Source organism: Lontra canadensis, unplaced genomic scaffold (genome assembly GCF_010015895.1).
Source record: "Lontra canadensis isolate GAN:19392208 unplaced genomic scaffold, GSC_riverotter_1.0 scaffold31, whole genome shotgun sequence".
Lineage (NCBI taxonomy): Eukaryota > Metazoa > Chordata > Mammalia > Carnivora > Mustelidae > Lontra > Lontra canadensis.
This window is the reverse complement of record NW_022631025.1, coordinates 20599924-20620433: the sequence shown is the minus strand read 5'-3', so window position 1 is coordinate 20620433 and position 20510 is coordinate 20599924. Positions and strand designations below refer to the sequence as shown.

Below are 20510 nucleotides of genomic sequence, written 5' to 3'. Positions count from 1 at the left end.
GTTTTGTGGGTTTTTTGTTTTGTTTTGTTTTGTGTTTTTTTGAGAGGGAGAGAGATGGGGGATGGGGCCAGAGGGGCAGAGGGAGAGCAGGTTCCGTGCCCTGTTGGGCTCGATCTCATGACGCTGAGATCATGACCTGAGCCGAAATGAAGAGTTGGTTGTATACTTCATTTATCAGGTTGCACTGGGGACAATGGATAAGGGTGGAAAGATGGGGTGGTAGCTAGTTTTAAAATTCTAAAAAAATTTTTCTTTTAAAGATTTTACTTATTTATTTGAGAGAGAGAATGGGAGAGAGAGCATAAGGAGAAGTAGACTCCCTGCCGAGCAGGGAGCTTGATGTGTGGAACTTGATCCCGGGACTCCAGGATCGTGACCTGAGCCGAAAGCAGTTGCTTAACCAACTGAGCCACCCAGGCACCCCGCTAGTTTTAAAATTCTCATAAAGTTTTCTCTGGAAGATGTTTGGGAGGGAAAGGGGAGAAAAAAACTCCAGCTAGGGAATAAAATACCCTACTCCCAAAGTACAAACCTAAGTAAACTGACTTTGATGGAGCTGACCTTTATGTTTGTTGCTGTCTCTGGCACTGAAGATTGTCCTCTTTTGTGCCACGTTCACTCAGTGGAGTGTCAGATTAAGAACCCTAACCCTGGACCGAAGAACAGAGACGGTAGAAGATGTTGAGAAAGCTCCCGTCCCGTAGTCTGCTGCAGGTTTTAATTTATCGAACCAATTCTAGGTTTGGAACTATATTTCTCAATTAACTTTCTGTTCTCGGTACGGTTTCATCTTAAATCCCTGTGTGTTTGTTGAGTGCTTGCGAGACGTACAACAACATAGGAAGTGTAGCGGTTGTTAGGGCTACGTAGGCCCACATATTACAAGCCCTTTCTCAAAGCACTGAGGAGAGGTGACAAAAATATGCGTAGATTTCAGATCGTAGGAAGTTTCAGCAAGAGTTTTAGATGGTGGTGGAAGGGGGACTGTAGTATGTATTTCTCCGAGATGCCGAAGCCGTGAGTTGAGGTGTGCCTCCTGAACCCAGAAGGGCCATTTTCCAGAGCTCCGTGTGCGTCTGCGTCTGCGTGTATTAAATAACCTGTTTGTATTTTTGGCTCACAGATGTAAGCAAGAACTTAATTCACTTGGGGAAGTGGGGGTGGGGTGGAGACAGGGTGAGGACTTGTACACTCCAAGTGCAAAACAATCCTTGGATTTCGATTGTTCTTTTAGGTCCTCAAGTTGAGTTCACGGCCAGTGAACTTTCAAGTCAAAATATGGCAGATATATGGCATAAGCCAGTCCGTACAATACCATAACACAAATGGTTACTTAAGGTGCTATTTGCATGTCTCTTTTACATCAAATTTTTCACACGTCTTAATGATAATTTGAATGGGTATTTTTGGAATAAGTATATATACTGTGTTTCTGCCTAATTATTATAGACCTCTCCAGGTGATGATGATATAAAATGGGAAAACTGCACTAATTTATAACCTAAGCATTTAATTCAGTCTGTAGAGGGGAATGAAACTGTTCACTGTCCACATAAGTGGGGTTTTGCTGCGGTTACGTAAAATGAAGTAGCTCTTTAAACTTGTGTAAAATTGAATATGAGAAGCAGTGGGTAATGAGATGATGTGTATTGCTAGTGACTAAAATATTGTGGTACTTCTCTTTTTAATAAAGTGGTTCGAATTATGAAATCAGATTTTATGTGGCAGAAAAAATCAGTTGATGACTCTGTATTGATGCTGGTTTTGGGGGCTTTGTTTTTGTTTTTGTTTTTTTTAAACCAGTGAGGGGTTAAGGCCAGTTTGCTACAGGGCAGTGGTTTTTCAAACCTTATGGTCTTAGGATCTTTACATCTTAAAATTATTGATAATACTAGGGAATTTTTCTCTGTGTGGTTTATATAACTTGAAATTTTTCTGGATTAAGAATTTTTTTTTAAAAATCAACTATTTTCCAAAACAAAAAGTTAGAGTGAGAGGAGTGGCTTTGTTCTGCTCATTTGCAGGTGTATCTTTGGTGCGTGACTGAAGAGAGGATAGATATATTCTCATTAGCTTCTGCGCCCTCTGTGTTGAAATACATGGTTTTGGTTGAGGTATAAGAAGAAGATCTGGCCCCAGGGAGATTTGTAACTGTTTCTGGGAACCTCAAGCGTCCTTGGACTGAATGGAGAACCTCTGTCATATGTAAGACCAAGGAGTTCTGAAACATTCCACGCTAGTATATGGTCTGATTTTTTCCTGCTGTTCTTTCTGTATTGAACAAACATGATAATTACATGTATCAAGTACAGTAGTCAGGGACTTCTCTAGACCCAGAGGGAACGTATGTATGGATTTTCATCTGCGAGTCTAAACCAGGTTTGTAGATAGTTGGTGTTTGTTTATTTTTAGTGACAGAATTGTTATATTTGCTAGTTTAAGGTTTTTTGTTAGGAAAACAAACACGCCTTACTGTAGTCTGTTTTAATGTAAAACCCAAGAAAAAAATGAAGGTACTAAGAACAGTGAAAATATGGACAGTTTTTTAACTTTCTTCTTTTTTTTTAATTTACTCATTTGAGAGAGAGAGCGAGCACAAGTAGGCAGAGAGTCAGGCAGAGGGAGAGAGAGAAGCAGGCTCTCTGCCAAGCAAGGAGCCCGATGTGGGACTAGATCCCAGGACTCTGGGATCATGACCTGAGCCAAAGGAAGCCATTCAACCAACTGAGCCACCCAGGCGTCCAACTTTCTTCTTTTTGAAAGGGATGAATGATAAAGGGAAAAACTTTTAAAAGGCTTTATTTTGCTCTTTGGCTGTTGATTTTAAATTAAGATCTGACTGCCAGTTTTTATTTACTTGCAAAACTTGTTTCTTTTTTTTTTTTTAACATAAGGCTGCCTGTCAGAGTGCTGCAGTTGAGCAAAGAAATATGACGTGACCTAACAAAAAGTACTTTATTTCTTATGTAGTAATAAAAACTTCGGATATTTCGATTAATGTGCAGATGAGTTGTGTTCAGTTTTGGCTGAAGGAAATCTTCCAGTAAGTCTGCTTGAAAGACCTGGAATCCGAGAATTGACAAAGCATTGTATGGCTTTTGAAAAACATGACAGAATTTGTGTTTTGCTACTCATTCGTTTAAGAAATTATTTAAAGAGCACATACTACGTGCCAAGCACTGTGTAAGGCACTGCATGTAGAGCGGACCCTTGCACCACATGGGTTTGAACTGAGCAGGTCCATTTATGTGGATTTTTGTTGACAAACCCAGGATGGCACCATAAGTGTGTTTTCTCTTCCTTACAATTTTTTTTAAGTTTCTCTTCTCTAGCTTACCTTTAAGAATATAGTATAGAATGCGTATACAAAATACGTATTAATCAACTGTATTATCAGTAAGGCTTCCCGGTCAACAGCAGGCTGTTGGTACTTAAGTTTTGGGGGAGTCAAAAGCCAGGCATGGATTTTTGACTGAGTTGGGGGACAGGGTGCACCTAGTTGTTCAGAGGTCAGTTGTATGTGCTACCATTTTGCAGTGTTATCTTTTAATGTCACAGCCACATACTTAAATGAAAAACACTGGAATGCCTAACACGTGTGACCACTATTTGGACTGTTTGGAAGAGGGAAGAGATGATAGGATATATGTTTGGGAGAGACTCCAGAGCACAGGGTATGTGGACTTGGGGGGGTACACCGGTGAGTTTCAGGAGGTCCTTGAGCCCCTCTAAAACTGTCTACAGAGTGTTCTGGATTGGAGCTCTTTACTCTAATTGTGGAGAGAGATGATAACCTTCATCAAATTCTCAAAAGGGGTCCCTGGCCCTGAAAAGTGTAAGCACTGTTAATGTATTTAGAGGTCATAATGGTGCAACACCATCATCTTACCAATAAGATACCAAGCTCAAGGTGGCTAGGTACTTCTAGTCATACAGCTAATTAATGGAGGTAGAGACTTAGATTATGTCTTTCTGAGAGACTTGGTTATCACTCCCATAACTGACTTTGTAGAATAGAATGTATTTTTTTTTTAAGATTTTATTTATTTGTCAGAGAGAGAGGGAAAGAGAGCGAGCACAGGCAGACAGAACGGCAGGCAGAGGCAGAGAGAGAAGCAGGCTCCCCGCTGAGCAAGGAGCCCGATGTGGGACTCGATCCCAGGACGCTGGGATCATGACCTGAGCCGAAGGCAGCCGCTTAACCAACTGAGCCACCCAGGCGTCCCGAATAGAACGTATTTTAATAGTGATGACAGCCATCACTTTATTTAATATGACGTGGTGTCTTTATTTTGTGTTTCTTCTGCAGCTGTTCTGCCTAACTAGTTAATTGGTAGGACCAGATCCTACAAGATCCTACTGAGGACCACCCATGATTTTTTTCTCAAATCACACTCAGTACTTTAGAGTGCAAGGAGAACGTAAGACGTGAATTTCTTTGGAGAATACCTTACTGTTGGCCTTTTTCTGAACTTTTACTTTTTTGAATATCACATTAGCTCCCAGTAACCCTTGGGCATGGGGTGATAAGGAGAATACGGGTTTTGAACAGAGGCAGATCTCAGTGGTCTTCTGGCATGGGCCAGGTGTTTCATCCTTTCGAACTTCCCCCTAGCCTCATCTATAAATTTGTGATGGAGGCTGCCTCCTGGGGTGAGGGGTATTAGGGACCATGAACATGGACCATGAATAGCAAGCCTTTAGGAATGGCTCTCCATTGTTTCTACCTGCAGAGTAGCAAGACAGCCATACATGCATTACTGGTCACGCTCTGTGTAGTTACTGGTGGTTTCTTCCCCTGTTTTCAAGCATGTGAGGAAGTTGTGGAGATGTGGGCAGTGTCTCTCAGTATGGAGAGCAGGGGACTGTCCACAGCCTTTCTTGAACTTGGTTGGGCTCATGATACTCAAATTCGTCAAAGGAGGAAATGTTTCTGCCTAATTGTTTATGAATTTATCTCCTGACTTATTTCAAGGAATTGCCTGAAAGTGAAGGATGAAACTGAGATGAGTCACCTAAAATTTCAATATTTAGGCACAGTGGAAAACACTTAAGTTTTTTTCAGCAGTTGTCTCAGCAGATTTCCTTTTTGGCAAAATTGAAAACTATGTGCTTAAAAAATAGATCCTCTGGGAAAACTGCTCACTGCATCATTGCCGTGAGAAGGGTGAAACCTGGAAAAAAGGAAAGGGACAGTGATTTCTAGATGGTCGGGAGTGGTCTGTCCTATACCAGGTGAAGGCGTGTGTTTACTGTGGACACCATAACTCACCGGGAGGGTATTGGGGCCTGTGTGTAACTGGAGAAATGTTCAGGTTTTATCTCACTGTGCTTTCAATGAAGATGGGGCATCGGACATCTTAACTAAAAAACCAGAAAGCAGATAGAAGTATATTACCTCCCTCTGAAACTCTTTTCAGATTTCAATTTGTGCTCTGTGATTAGAAAACATAATGCCCACCATTTAGAGCAGGTTTTTAAAAATGTTCTTTTCCTTTTAGCCCCATGATCATTTTTATCTTTCCCTCAGAAACATAGTAAGCAAGAAACTCTGGGTCTCCGTCTTTTAGGTGAGGAGAGGCAGAGGTGAGTGCCATCAGATATCCAGGTTAACTCACAGGCAAGTCCTGACCCAGGGCTTTCTGGTTTCTTGTACTAGAAAGTTTGTCCACAGGGACTGGAGAATAAAGAGGGACAGTGACAGCTAGCTAAGCTGCTCTGCAAAAACTGCTTTTAAAACAGTTTGAAATACAGATTTGATTTTTGCTGTCACCACAGTCCTAGTGGGGGGAATGAGTTGTCATGAGGGCATTTAAAAGTTCTTTGGAAATAATTGTATTTATCGTCAGCTCCAAATGTGGGGGGGGCGGTGGGGGGTTGTTTTATTTTTCTTGATCTGGTATAGTGCAAGGGCTAACTGGGGGCTTTGTGTGTGATGCCGGGGATATCTATCTCCTTCTCTAGTGGGTCCCCCAGCTCACCTGTTTACTGGGTCTATGTGCCTTCTACATGGCTACCTTCCTTCCTGGGAGTTCTGACTGAACCACTCATCTGCATCTGAGAGTGTCTCAGCGTTCCCAGATTGAGGTGCGAGAACACATGGGTTCTTTCTCATATTTTGCATTCAAACTGTATGAAAAACCGACGTGTGCCCTTCAGACCCGCCTCACAGCCAGGGCTCCTGAGATCTGATACGATGCAGTTGCCAAGTAGACACATTTCCACACCTTCACCTTCTTACCCTCTTCCCCATTGACAAGTGGGGATCCCGTTAGTTTTAGGGGTTAAAAACGCATTTGTTGAAATGTCAGACAGAATCTGAATGACCCATTGGACTGCAGCAAAAAGTACAGTGCGGGGTGATGGCTTAATTGGTACCAGGTGTAGATGGGGAAGGCGCACAGATGTGTTGGGGGTGCGTCACTACCTAATTGTTTTAATGTTCACCGAGAAGTTAATTGTCAGTGTAGAGTGTGCTAGCAAATTAGGTTCCCACTGCCTTAGTGTAACTGAGGATAAATGAGGTGTCATGAGTTTCCAGTCTGTACCTCTGACACAAACACTTTTCCTGCAGGGAGGAGAAACTTCCCAAGGGGAATCAGCATGGCAGCTAAAGAAATCCATTTGAATAATGTGCATTATTTTCACATTAGGGAAACCTGTCTAGCTTTTGCTGTCTCCATGAGCAGGTTTTCCTTTCAGATTTGCTGCTGGTGGCTTCCGGGTTTAGACATGGTTGGCAGAAGACTTGCTTTGAGGTCTCAGAATCGATGAAGGAAACATGAAGGCTCTGTCACGAGTGTTCTGGTAACACTGACAGGGTAACATTCCATTAAACCTGCTTTCTTTCATATTTTCTGGAGTTTACCTTCCAAAGTATCTCCATTTACATGAACAGCCATTACTGTTAAATTGCTAAAGAAAAGTGAAAGTCTTGGAACCAGCGAGTAAGGACGGGTTTTTGTCCATTCGGAAGCATCTGGGTCTCTCTGCCTCAATCTTGAGTGGGTATTCAGAGCATGAAATGGAAACATCATTGTCCAGAACGGTGAATATAAAGGTAACACAGAGGTCAAAATCGTGATGTTTTCTTTTGATTCAGCTGAATCTTCTCTCCAGTGCCTCAGGCTCTGATGCTTTACCGTTGGAAGTTCTTATATGAAGATACGGTGTAATGTTTGCATTTGGATGTTTGTTTTTGCTTTAAGAGAATGATCGTGCACTTCTGCCCACTCGGTTCAAACACGCTCTGTAGTTAACTTGTACCCAGAGAACGACAGCAGCGGCTAGTCCTGGTATGTGTGTTTATGAGACATGGTTTACCCAGTTAGAATGATTTGATCTGGATTTGGTGACTAGAACTAGTGAACACCAGTTGTAACATAAGAAGATCTGCTACTTTTCCTTTTCTCCTCTGAGTTGGCTCTTTTAGTCTTGTAACTGTTCTTAAGCATCACGCTGCTGTGAGTGGGAGAAATGATCCGCAGGAGGCATACAGTAATGGTAGGCAACAGTTGGCCTGTGGTCAGTGAAGGTGCACTCAGATTTTTACGTTCCCCAGATTTTTTAAGAGCGTTCGTTCCCTGGGGGTGCATGTTTTCTTGGTCCTTGTCCCTCATCTCTTCGTTTCATGTGTAGTTTCCACCTACAAATGGAGAGAAAGACACATCAATGGGGCTAATCGGTCTTGTGGACCCTCTTTCTGACTCTGGTACTTAATGCTCAAGGGGGATCTTTTTTCTCCAGAGACCTGTCAGATAGATACATCTCTCCCTTTATTGTTTTACTTGGCTGCATTCCCGTAAGTGTGTACAAGATGTAAGGTACAGAAACTCATCATGGTTCTAGAATTTTAGTTTGTTTTGAAGTCCTAGTGTGTTTTCCATCCTTGATTGCTCAGATTCATAATCTCCCCTCTGGGCTATATAAATGTCCAATTTTGAGCTCTCGTGGAAGACACAAAGTAAATAAGATGATTTTGTTTAGTTAAAACAATTTTAAAACAAAGGGAAACTTCATATATACAGTCTCAAAAATCCCAGACCTCGGGACATTTATAATAGAAATCTGCCCAGTAATTATCATTTTTTAAGAATTCTGGCAGACACTTAAATTTTACCAGCTGCAAGGTGAATAAAACATTGAGTTTCTTGGCTAGCGTTAGAGTATATCAGTCAGTGTGGTAATACTAGTTCTCATGCTCATCAAAAAAAAAAAAAGAAAGAAAAGAAAAAACCTGATTCACAATTAAATATTTATTTGGCAGATTAAATGTTTGAAAATGAACTTCACTTGATGAATGCTGTTCGTTAGATTAAAAGCTTTCAAAATATGGACTCTGGGAGGAGACGTCTGGTAGCAGCTAAGTTTTCAGAGCTCCCAGCAGCCATGATAGATGTCACATGAAAGGGTGCTGTGGGGTTCTGGACCACTTTGTTGCTCTGTACTGAGGCCTGTTTTAGTGCACCTCTTGGGTCATAAATGGCAGGATTCATGAGTGGAAAGGCAGGCCTTGGGACTGTTTTCAGGTCATTTTAGTGTCGGATGTAATTTTTAAAATATGTTTATGGTTTTCTTATCGTGGCATAAAACTGTGTGTGTGTGAGAGAGAGAAAGGGAGACAGAGATTGTGGTTTGCTGGGGGGGCAGTCAGAGAAAGCATGCAGTGTGCATTAGGCATTATTATGTAACATTAGAATGTTAAACGGTTAAATGTTAATGGTTAAAGAGCCAGTGTGACTCTTAAGTGATAAGTGTGTGGGGACAAGTATTTTACATACATAAATTGAGTATAAGAATCACTCCTCTGGGAGGGGAGACACCTTGACTTAATGGAAAGAGCTTTGTGACTTTAAATCGCCTTCTTTCTCTGGTCAAGCCTCCAGATAAAAGGGGTTGGGGGAATGAAGAAGATGATGAACAGTAAGTCTTTTAAGGTTGCTTTGGCCTCTTCAAAGGTGTGATTCTAATTTACTTCTGTGTTTCCAATGCACAAGTTTTGGAAAAAAAAAAAAAAGTCAAGCAACCTTAATTTCATTATTTTGCAAATGGCTTCTTCTTAAATGTTGATTAAATGCTAAACATTAATGTTAAATGTGATACTATGTTACTCTAGTCCAGGTCTAACAAATCAAGATAGAGTCAAGATAAATTTTGAAGATCCAAATGATATTCATTCAATACCCAGGTATAATCTCTTTATTGTTAAAATGTGTATAAAGTGGCTCATAATGACCATCAGTATGACGGTTATTCCACCTCTGGGTCATGATGAACATAAGCTGGTGTGTGAGGAAAACACAGATCATGAGGGTGAAAAAAAAAAAACCAAAAACACTTCTGGTGTCATGAGACATCCAGTAATACCTGTGAAGTCACTTTTGAGTTTCTGGGGAAACTCAAACGAGGGAATCATGAAGATTAGGGTCACCTAGGTAGTCATTAACCAAAACAGCTGTTTTTGCTGACAGTGAAGTTCATTAGGCTGGAACCATTTGCTTAAATCAGGAACGACAATGAAAGCAGTGTCAGGGCTGAAAGATGTCGGGGACAATTACACAAAGAAGACCGGGTTCATGGGAACAGGGGTAAAAGGAAGTGGTCCATTTTGGGCGGGGCTGCCTTGTGAACCCGATCCCCCCCCCCCCAGCTCCTGACTGTGGCTCTCCCAGGCCTTCCCAGCCTTCCCTTGCTGCCTTGTTTTGAATCCATTTTACGGCATCAAACGTACGATGAGACACTGTTTTGCAACTTGTCTGAGTCTGCCATTTTGAATGGAGCCAATTTTCACATAAGTAGCGGTGCTAATTACTAGTCCTGTCCAAATTTAGAGGAACTTCCAGAGCTTTTCAAAACCTATTCAGATTATAGGCCTCATTTAAGCCGTGCAAGCAAGAATTACAGTAGTAACTTCTAACATGTAGAAGCAGAGGCCTCAAAGCTTGACAGGCTTCTGGGTCCAAATACAGAAATGTTACTGTTTCTAACAGAAATTGCATTGTTGCTAACAGAAGTGTAGTTTACTTTTATGTTTACAGTACTGCTTGACTTCATTAAAAAAAAAATAAGATCATTAAAATGCTATCTCTGAATGGCTCTGAATGGCTGAGCAGTTTGGATGCACAGTGCTGGTTATAGCAGGAAGGCCTTGACGGCAACTTTTGGACAGAGACTGAACTTTAAAATTGCCAGTGGACGCCGAGTCTGTGCCACACTCTTCTGGGCACTGGGGCAGATGTAAAGCTCGAGTGCTCTGTGGTGTTGCCCTCAGTGCCTCCAGTCAGGGTCTGGACGAGGAGACTTTGGAGTCCTGGTAAAATCTAGAACCCAGGCAAGTGTATTGGAACGTTGTTTATCCCTGAGTGCATGCCACTACTCCCCTCCCTTGGCTCTTGGGAGTGCACGTTAGCACTTTCAGGAGTTTGGTTAAGTCTCCTGTATCCTATCAGCCAAGGGGCCGGGTCGGAGAGGGTGGTTTTTAGCAGACATTTACCACGGTCATTAGTGGAGGGATCCAGCCAGTTCACCTTTCAGCCCCACACGCTGTGCTAAAGACATTACTCTGAGCCGCTCTGTATTGAATTGCATGAGTCCCTCCCTTTGCTTTTATGTAAGCCTCCTGCATTTGTGGAGCTTGACCGGTCATGAATCAAAGCTCAGCTCGCTGCAGTGTCAGCCCCTGCAGTGGGCAAAGAGGCTTCAGATGGCCTCCTGGTCCCGTTTTGATTTCCTCCTGTGTGTGGTTGAGCTGAGCTGGGAATGTTCCCATGGTGGGATCCATGGTTTTCAGGAGGGAGTTTAGAGACCCAGCTACCTGCCTGATTACTTTGGGTGGGTTAGGAGTGAAGACACCTCCCCCATCCTGGCTTTTAAAATTTTGCTTCTGGTAGATGCCATTGCATTAGAGATGGTCTGACTTAAAGGTTTCCCCCAGCCCCTTCTATTTTAAACTGTGGCAGAGAAAGGGAACATAATTGTCTGTTGGCCCGGACATCCCCCTGGTAGTTCTCCAGCATCTTGCAGAAATTGGGGTTATCTGGGCTTTGTGCAGGAGATTTCTGCACAGCGCCTTCAGTATTGTTCGAGGCAGTAACACATCACTGAACAAATTGCCCCCTTGCATATGCTAATCCTGTACTTAAAAGGACTCATTGTATCATGTTCTGATGCTTTAGCCTGAGGGGAGATGGGAATTGAAGGGATGTCAGAACGTGTCATGTGACCCCCAAAGACCCAAAATGCCTGTTTTCTTTGGGTCAATAGTTCGTACTCAGCACATGGGAATGAAAGTATCCTGTGTGGTTGGTAGAAAAGATTAGTCCTTGTTCCTGCTTTTGTGTGCGGGAGCTGGCCCCGCTGTTGAAGATTCACTGGCTGAACTACTCATTTTGGGTCTTGAATTTCAGTGCTATTGGCGAGGAACACTAAATCTTATTTTCAAGAGTAAATTAAAAGAATTCAGAAGAGTTCCTTCATTGTTGCTGCGGAAAATGTGATTTGCCTTTTAGGGAGCCATGCTGTTAATTCCACCTGCTCTCTGTGTGTCTTTTTCGAGGAGCACACACTGACAGTTACAGTCACAAAATACACCTGGTAGAATAATCTCAGGTTCCGCTCCTAGGCCATTTGTAATCCCGACCAGGAAACTGCAGTGGGAAAGAATAAAAACATATCCACATGTAAACAGCAAGCCCCCATTTCTCTAATAGTAAAAAGAACGAAGGAGCATTTTAAGTGAGTCGAGCCTGAAGGATCCACCAGGCTCTGGAAGGTTTCATTGCATAATCAGGGTCTTCCTTTCAAGTGCTTAAACCTCTATAAATGTTTGCCATCAAAGTCTTCAGATGAGATGAATTACATGGAATGAAAGGCGGTGTAGGTATCACCTTTCTGAAACAGCTGTCACATCCTGGTTTGGGTTTTCATGTGTACAAAGAGATCTGGGAAGGAATCTTTGATTTTTTTTTTTTTTTTTTTTTTTTGTCTTGCAGAGTAATTCCCTCTTGGTCCCAGACAGTCTAAGGGGCACCGATAAACGCAGAAACGGGCCTGAATTTTCCAATGACATCAAAAAAAGAAAGGTGGATGATAAGGACTCCAGCCACTATGTAAGTAAATAAAGCACCTGAAACAGTATTTGTTTGCTTAGTTGCTCATGTTCTAAGTGAGCATACAAGCATGCTCCCAAGATCTTAGTGATAATTCCACATCCTTTAAAATAATACTAGCAGGGGCGCCTGGGTGGCTCAGGGGGTTAAAGCCTCTGCCTTCGGCTCAGGTCATGATCCCAGGGTCCTGGGATCGAGCCCCATATCGGGCTCTCTGCTCAGCGGGGATCCTGCTTCTCCCCACCTCTCTCTGCCTGCCTCTCTGCCTGCTTGTGATCTCTGTCTGTCAAATAAATAAATAAAATCTTTTAAAAATAAATAAATAATACTAGCAAGAGGATAGATTCTTATAAGGGTAGTATTTCCCTCTAGAGCTGTAAACTCTGTGGTTCCAGGCACATGATTATATTTTTAGGCTTCCTAAGTTCCTCATAAGAGGGGATACCAACATGCGGGGCCGGACCTGCATCCTATGCTTTGCACAGGGCCCTGCTCTTCATGGGACCTTGCCCTTGGTTTGACGCTGTGTTCTCACCGTCTTCAAATTCTCCGTTTTTGAACCAAGGCCTGCATTTTCATCTGTCCTGGGCCCTGCAAAGTTGGTAGCCTGTGCTGCTAAAATAATCAGGGTAAAAACACTGGTGTCACAAAATACCTTTTTTGGATGCTCTTCTGTTGACTTATTCAGGCTCCTATTTGGTCTTGAGGCAGAGTTCATTCTCTAGAACTGCAAGCAGTTTGGTCACATAAGTCCGTGGTAAAAACAGAAAAAACCTTGGAGGCATCTAGATCAGAACCTGCAGATTGAGAATGCGTGACTGTGAAGGGACGGCTCTTGACTCACGTCTAGCTGGAACCTTATTTCACCAGGAGAACAAACCAAGCCAAGTGGCAACTGGCTCGAGTCTGAGTGTCAAACATTGCAGCTGATAGATGTCTTGGAGTTTTCTTTTGTATCCCCAGGTGTGTCTATTTCATGATGGACACATTGTCAGGACCAGTGTGAGTAAAACACGGGATCAGCCCACTTCCCGTTGCTTATGGAAGAAGCGTCCACTTCTGGCGCACCGGCAGGTCGACGAGATGGGGGTTAACACGCGAGACCTCTCTGCCTCCTGGTGGCTGGTTAGCCCATAGCTAACAATAGCTAGTATTTCCTGAGCAAGAGCTTGTCCATGCCACGTACCTTGTGCTTTTACGTGGATTGTTTCATTTGACTCTTAAAACTGTCAGTTTGGTACCATACCTCCACTGTAGTTGAAGACACTGAAGCCCAGGGTTTGTAAGTGATTTGCCCAAGTTCAGGGTTAGTGGTGGAGCCTGGAGGCAGTCTGACTCCAGAATCCATGCTCTTCGTCACTATGCCAGGACCCCCAAACTGAGGGCCTCGGAGAGGTATTCTTTTTTTTTTTTAAACGATTTTATTTATTTATTTATTTATTTGAGAGATAATGTTAGCCAGAGAGAGCACAGGCAGGGAGGAGAGGGAGAGGTAGGCTCCTTGCCCACGGGGCTCAATCCTGCAACCCTGGGATCATGATCTGAGCTAAAGGCAAACGCCTAACAGACTGAGCCACCCAGGCGCCCCTTGGAGAGGGTATTTTGCCAGAGGTCCTTGTATTGCTCCACCCTGTGTACTATGATAATGTTCTAAGAATTTGGATTTGTAGGTTCTCTCCATCCTAGGCCAAGCCTTTGCAGCACATAGTGTTTGCCCCTTGCCATTGCCCATAGCCGGTGTCCCCTGCAGGTACTTTTATATATGGCATCAATTGTTAATAAGCTAGTCAGAAGGTCCATGACATGCAGAAATTGGGAAACTGCCGGTAATACAGTTTTTGAGTTGTTGTGCATGAGGCTCGTGTAGATTTTGGGTAGTGAGCGATCTGGAATCCGTATCTCTGCATTACTGTTTTATAACCCACTCATATGAAGTATGCCCAGATGTATAGGTAGTTCAGGGCAATGTACTGAAATAATGTTGGAGAATCTGGGGCGAAGTCCTCAGACCTCAGCTCTTGATGACCAGGCTACACTGGACTGTGAAGGTTCACATTTGCAGAAGGGTCCAAAGCTAAGATTGAAATTACAGACTACATAAAAACTCACTTCATAGCCCATTGTAATAAAATGAGTTGTTTGCTTCTTTTTGTCAGTTTGTATACTATGTGAATCTTTTTTTTTAAAATTTTTTATTTTTTATGATTTTTTTTTCTAATTTTTAATTTATTTGATAGAGATCAGAAGCAGGCAGAGAGGCAGGCAGAGAGAGAGGAGGAAGCAAGGCTCTCTGCAGAGCAGAGAGCCTGATGTGGGACTCGATCCCAGGACCCTGAGATCATGACCCGAGCTGAAGGCAGAGGCTTAACCCACTGAGCCACCCAGGTGCCCCACTATGTGAATCTTTTAATAATTTTTTTTTTTTCTAAGAAAGAAAACCTTTTGGCTTGTATTTTTTTCACCACCACCATCTTTGGGTTCTTTTTTTTTTTTTTTTTTTTTTTTTAAAGATTTTATTTATTTATTTATTTATTTGTCAGAGAGAGAGAGAGAGAGAGAGCGAGAGCACAAGCAGAGGGGACAGCAGATGGAGAGGGAGAAGCAGACTCCCTGTTGAGCAGGGAACCCGATGCGGGACTCAGTCCCAGGACCTGGGATCATGACCTGAGCCGAAGGCAGACGCTAACCCACTGAGCCACCCAGGCGCCCCCATCTTTTTGTTCTCAACACCTGAAAACATTTGTGCTTTTCTGTGGTCTTTACTAACAGAAAAAGAAAATCTTCTTTAGTTTTATTTTTTTCTTTTATTACATGAAAATGTTTCTTTCAGCAGGTTGTTATTTTGAGTTACCCAGGTTTCCTCATTGGTTATAATTTTATGTTGTTATAGTGAATTGCATGGTGCCTTAACAACAGTGATTAAAGTAAATCTAGTAACGTACTATTGAAGAAAGTAAATTGGGTCTTCCACATGTAAAACTCCAGGTACAGTTAGAAAAAAACATGTAGAAGTTAAGGATTTAAAGTTGAGAGTAACTTTCTAGCTGGACTTGGAGGCCCCCCAGAAAGCCAACATGGTTAATATTTGCTCTTGTACTTATTAGTACAAATTTTTAAATATTCGTATATTTGTAATTGACAGTGACTCAGTAAAAGGATTGTATTGGTCAGAAATTAGTGACCCAGTCCTTTTGGAGAATTAGGTGAGAGCCTACTTTTTTCATAGGCTTATTGTATCTCTGTACTAAAGGACAGGAGGCCTTTTGGCTAAGAAAGTAGACTTTTTCAGTCTGCTCTAAACTTGATGTAGGAGTGAGCACACAGTTAAATAGCTTTTCTGAAGCTTTTTCAAACTTAGGACAACCTTGCAGTTTCCTGCATTAGGAAATGGTATAGCTTTATGAAGAGGACTATAGGCCCTAGTGCAGGATGCTAAGTGCCTTCCAGATTTTGCCATCCTGTGTTCTTCCCTCTCTCCTAAAATATTCCATGCTGATTGCAAAAGATTTTTATTCTTAACATGAGGTTAGATCTTGGTATGTTATCCCAGCCAAGTAGATAGCTTTGTTGTTTTTGGTGTTTAGTGTTCCTTTTTTTTCCTTTCAAGAATTAATGACCCCATGGGAACATGGTTGAAGTTTGTCTTTATAATTACAAATTGTCTGTGAACACTAGATTTGTTACCTATCCTCAAGATGATACACACAAAGGAATGGCATGAAATTGTGTTCTTAATTTGATATCCAGTGGGAAAAGAGCCCTGATAGGAGGCCATGGGAGGATTTCAGATTATAGGAGAGATGCCCCTGTTGCAAACATTTCTTGAGCTCTTACTCTGCACCCGGTGTTTGCAACTGGCCCTCACCCGAATGATCTTTAGCAGGTATGCTACTGTAACAGTTCCTACCTGTGGCTTTGGGTAGCCCCCATGTCAGGTAAGGAGGGGAAGGCAGTATTAATGAGTAGGCCTGGGAATCTGGAAGGGAACCTGTAGGCATGTCCTGGGCCATTTTTCAGTGTGTCTGCTACCAAGAACTATAGAAATGTAACTGGGGCTCCAGCCCTTTAATAAATGGCATTAACATCTCTTTTTCCAGGATAGCGATGGTGACAAAAGCGATGACAACTTAGTTGTGGATGTGTCTAATGAGGTAACCACTCATTTTCTCAAACTTTATTTTCAGAGTGACTTATGAGAAACAGAAAGTGGAGCCATGGTATTTTGTTTTTTCTCAACTTTGCACATTAAAAACTTAGTGGTGTTCACAGATGGAGCGGTAGTGGTCTGACATGAACTTTTGTTTCCTTTTTAAAAGAAATCTGTTTTCCCAGTCATTTCGGATTCTTAAGTTGGGTGCCTGGTGCTCCTTTCCTTCCTGTGTCCTCAGAGCAAAGTATTTGAGCATGAGGATGCATCAGATCATTCTTGGATGTCTTTTCCTCTGTGCTGTCTTCACAGGTGTGTGCGCAAACACCATCCTGTGTAATTATAATAACATTGCTAGTCAGGGGGCACACTCCCAAGTCCCCCAGATCTGAAGGACTTAGAGTGTCCTTTAATTTAGAGAATTAGTGTGGAAATAGAGTCCATAAAGGGCAAGGTCCATCCATTATAAATGAAATCACACAAGCTTTGCTTATACTTGTCGAGGACCCTTCTTCTCCGCGAGCAAGCCCCACCCATTCACCCAGGGAAAACGGGATTGACAAAAACCGCCTGCTGAAGAAAGATGCTTCCAGCAGCCCAGCGTCCACGGCCTCTTCGGGAAGCTCCACTTCTTTGAAGTCCAAAGAAATGAGCTTGGTAGGTCTCATGAGCTATCACTTTGCCTGTGTAGCAGTGTGTTTCTCTCTGCAGTTTAGAGGACCCTAAAGTATTGAAATGTGGGCTTTTATGGAGTGAGAGGTATATTTTTAAGTGTTTAAAAGTGAGATGGTGACTCCTGCTTCTTGTCCCACACAGTGTTTTCTTTCTTCCTCTCAGTAATATCTTTTGGTAATGTCCTTAGAGAGAGACAGCAAGCTTCCATGTTCGTTGCTTTCTGATTTGGGGATGTGCAACCTCATAGGAAGTTGGAAGTCCTGAGTTCACCTTCTTTTAGACAGACCCTCTGTGTCGGGGCGTGTTGGGTTTGGTGTCAGAATGGGGATGTACTCAAGGAGCCCCCGGAGAAGCCTGGAACAGGTGCAGGGGGGTGGAGCCTCCTAGTCTGCTTGCAGCCATTCAACAAATTGTGGGGAGCATGTCATCTTGTAACTCACAATAACCTGAGCCGTAAGAGTCCTGCATTTGATTCTTATACAGCCTTCCTTGGCATTATCCCACTTCACCGATGGGACAGAAAGCCTGTGGAGCTTGCCAAGTTTAAACTGCCCATCAGGACCAAGGGAGCTGAGGTCTCTCCCTAGCCCCATGCATGCTGTTTACTGCTCACAGCGCTCCTCATTCTGGAATTTAAAGGGATAAAAGGTTGAGGTGCAGAGCATGGTGCCCCAGGACCCTGTTATGTCCCACTCCTGAAGGCCTCTGCACTGGTGGGGCCACATCCATTATATAGCAAGTGGGTGGCGGTGCTTAAGTCCACACACATCTCTCAAACGGGTGGGAATCCTTCTAGGGCATTTGCCTTTGAGATGCTGGTTGGTTTTCTCATCAGATCCACAGCCCTGCTGCTTCTCACTCTTGTCGCAATCCCACTGCCACTAAAAGGCAAGGGTAGAAAAGGAATCCTCCCTCTGACATTCTTGGTGACCCGGCCATTTGTTTCTGAGTGAGTGGGAATTTTTCACTGGGTGGTCATCGTTCTAACTTGGCCTGGATCCAAAGTCCACACGCCTGATGGAAAAATACTTTTTAAAATAAAATCTGCGGAGGACGAAGTGTGATCATGTTCTGTGTCTCTAGCTAGAGTTTTAATTCTGGCAGGAAGAGGAAAGGTCAACATTTCTCGCTCACAAGTTAATGCTGTCAACATTGTGTGGATTTATGAAAATTGGCTGAGGGAGTAGCTAGAAGGTGCCCAGTGTCCCAGCTGCTGTTGTGATAAATTGTGTAATATGGCTTGGATTAAAAATAATACTCATTTAATTTGTTTAATGATACCAGCATGAAAAAGCCAGCACGCCTGTTCTGAAATCCAGCACACCGACGCCTCGGAGCGACATGCCAACGCCGGGCACCAGTGCCACTCCAGGACTCCGTCCAGGCCTCGGCAAGCCTCCAGCCATGGACCCCCTCGTTAACCAAGCGGGTAGAGCCTCGCCTCTCGTGTTTTGTTTTGTTTTTCCCTTTCCCGGCTTGACTCGTCGTCTGTGCACTCCTGACGCCATTTCCCCATGAATATGAAACGCACTCGACTGCCTGCCTCCTTCCTATCCCTGAAAAGCCGTGATAAGAAACAGATGTTTGTCCTTAGGTTCAGCAGCTGCACCCTGTTTGGTCTCCGACTGTTTACATTTGGCTTTCTTCCCCCCCCCCAATAATCCAAATCCTAGGGACTTAATAAAGTTTCTGATAATTATTCCCCACATAAGCTCCTTACCAAACCATCACCGTGTGTCTGAGTTCGCTAACACTGACCGAAACGCCGGCCCAAGTGTGTTTCTTGCTTACTTGAGTTGGATGGTTTTCTCCCAGTCCGTCCCTCAGGAATCCGTGGTCTCTCTGTCAGTAGAAATTGGGGTTCACGGAGACTCCAGCCTGTGAATCAGTTGGTAACTTCTAACTTTATCTTCCTTAACACCTTGGGCCCAGAGGAAAATAGGCCCCAGAATATTCCTCCTAAGCCCAGGCTTTGGTTTAGGTAGTAAACCCACAGCGGAGGGCTCCATAGCTCAGGGGTTAGAGCACTGGTCTTGTAGGTAGTAAACCCAGGGTCAGGTTTTCATTTGGAATTGGCAGCAGGGAATGGAAAGTTTAGACTGAAGGAGACATCCTGGATTTTATCAAAACCTTCTTTTAAGATGAAATCAGGTAAACAGTGCGCTATGCCTCTGTTTGCCTTCTGTGAATTGGGTACAGTACTGCTATTTAATCTTAATTGTCCGGTTTCCCAGTGCTGCCAAGCCGAGGATGAAGCACGTGGGCAGTGCTTCCCCTGGGGTCTGTTCTTCCCTGGAGATGAATCGGGCTGAGTTGGTGGTGATGAAACCACCCCCAAGTCTCCCCCGTACACCCACACACACCCTCATGCAAGCCTTCCTCATGAATGGCCCTAACACGTATGTACACACACACCCCAACTGCCCCCTACCCCCTTTGCCTTACTGAAGCCCTCCTTGTCCTCACCCCTCCTGAATGGTGCTAGAGTGACTCTGGAACTAATGGTCAGGTTGGACCATGTCGCGTCACACGGCTTGTGCTTACTTTCAGCGGCCGGCCTGAGGACGCCGCTGGCGGTGCCTGGGCCGTACCCCGCCCCGTTCGGGATGGTGCCCCACGCCGGCATGAACGGCGAGCTGACCAGCCCCGGCGCCGCCTACGCCAGCCTGCACAACATGTCCCCGCAGATGAGCGCGGCCGCCGCCGCCGCCGCCGTGGTGGCCTATGGGCGCTCCCCAATGGTAGGTGCCGTGGGCAGGCTGGCGGGCAGGCCAGGGCCGGGACCCCCAACCACGCCTGCAAAACAGAGCCCCAGTGTCGCCGCGCTCCGCCCGCTGCCATCAGCATGCTCCTGCATTAAGTTAGGGCGCAGCGCTTCTTGGTTTACTATTTTCGCGGATGAAACAAGGCAGTGTTTAGGAGCTACTTTGGCAGTTCAGGGGACATCTGGTTTTCTCCCCCCCAATAGACTTTTTTTTTTTTTTTTGGAAGGCGATGGAATGACTCAAGTAGCTCACAGAAGCCTTTTCATTCATTTTCTTGAGGGTTTTTTTTATCCCCCCTCTTTAATTCTTAGGAAAAAATATTTGAGAAGCTGTAACATTTTCTTTCCATGCCTCTATTATTCTTTAAACCAACAGTGTGACTCAGGTGTAAGCAGTAATTTCAGGGCAACAGTGAGGAAACAGAGGTGACTGAACCCTGGGGCAGCTTGCCCATCTTGCCCAGCCTTGTAAATAGCCTCATTTTTCACTGGAAAGATACAAAACTGTATGCAAAGGGCAAAATCGACTGTAACCCTCGATTGCATCAGGGAAAGGAAACAGATGATATCCTGTAGCAAATAGAAGTCCCTATAGATTTCTCTTGGCTCTTTAGAATAGGTCATGTTCGGTTTTCTCCTCTCCTCTCTTCAGATGGCATGACCTCCAGTAGTTTGGGCTGACTGAAGTTTGTAGGGTTTTTTCCCTTATGTTGTATTAGTAAGAAAGGCTGTGCATTGGGGGGCAAGATAGTTTGAAACAAAGTGGGCAGCTAAGGGACAAGATACCTTTGTTAGGGTACACAGAATAGGGAATCCA

The 20510-nt window shown here is 43.7% G+C and overlaps 1 protein-coding gene across 4 annotated transcripts in view; it reads left to right on the top strand.

Annotated features, from left to right (window-relative positions):
* The window catches only part of TLE1 (TLE family member 1, transcriptional corepressor), an 87178-nt gene that overhangs the window by 45016 nt on the left and 21652 nt on the right, over positions 1-20510 (top strand). For all 4 annotated transcript variants that reach the window (XM_032866705.1, XM_032866704.1, XM_032866703.1 and 1 more), the window contains exons 9-13: positions 11991-12107; positions 16205-16258; positions 16759-16911; positions 18214-18358; positions 19480-19670. In XM_032866705.1, coding sequence (XP_032722596.1) covers positions 11991-12107; positions 16205-16258; positions 16759-16911; positions 18214-18358; positions 19480-19670 — 660 coding nt within the window. The remainder of the gene's footprint in view (positions 1-11990; positions 12108-16204; positions 16259-16758; positions 16912-18213; positions 18359-19479; positions 19671-20510) is intronic.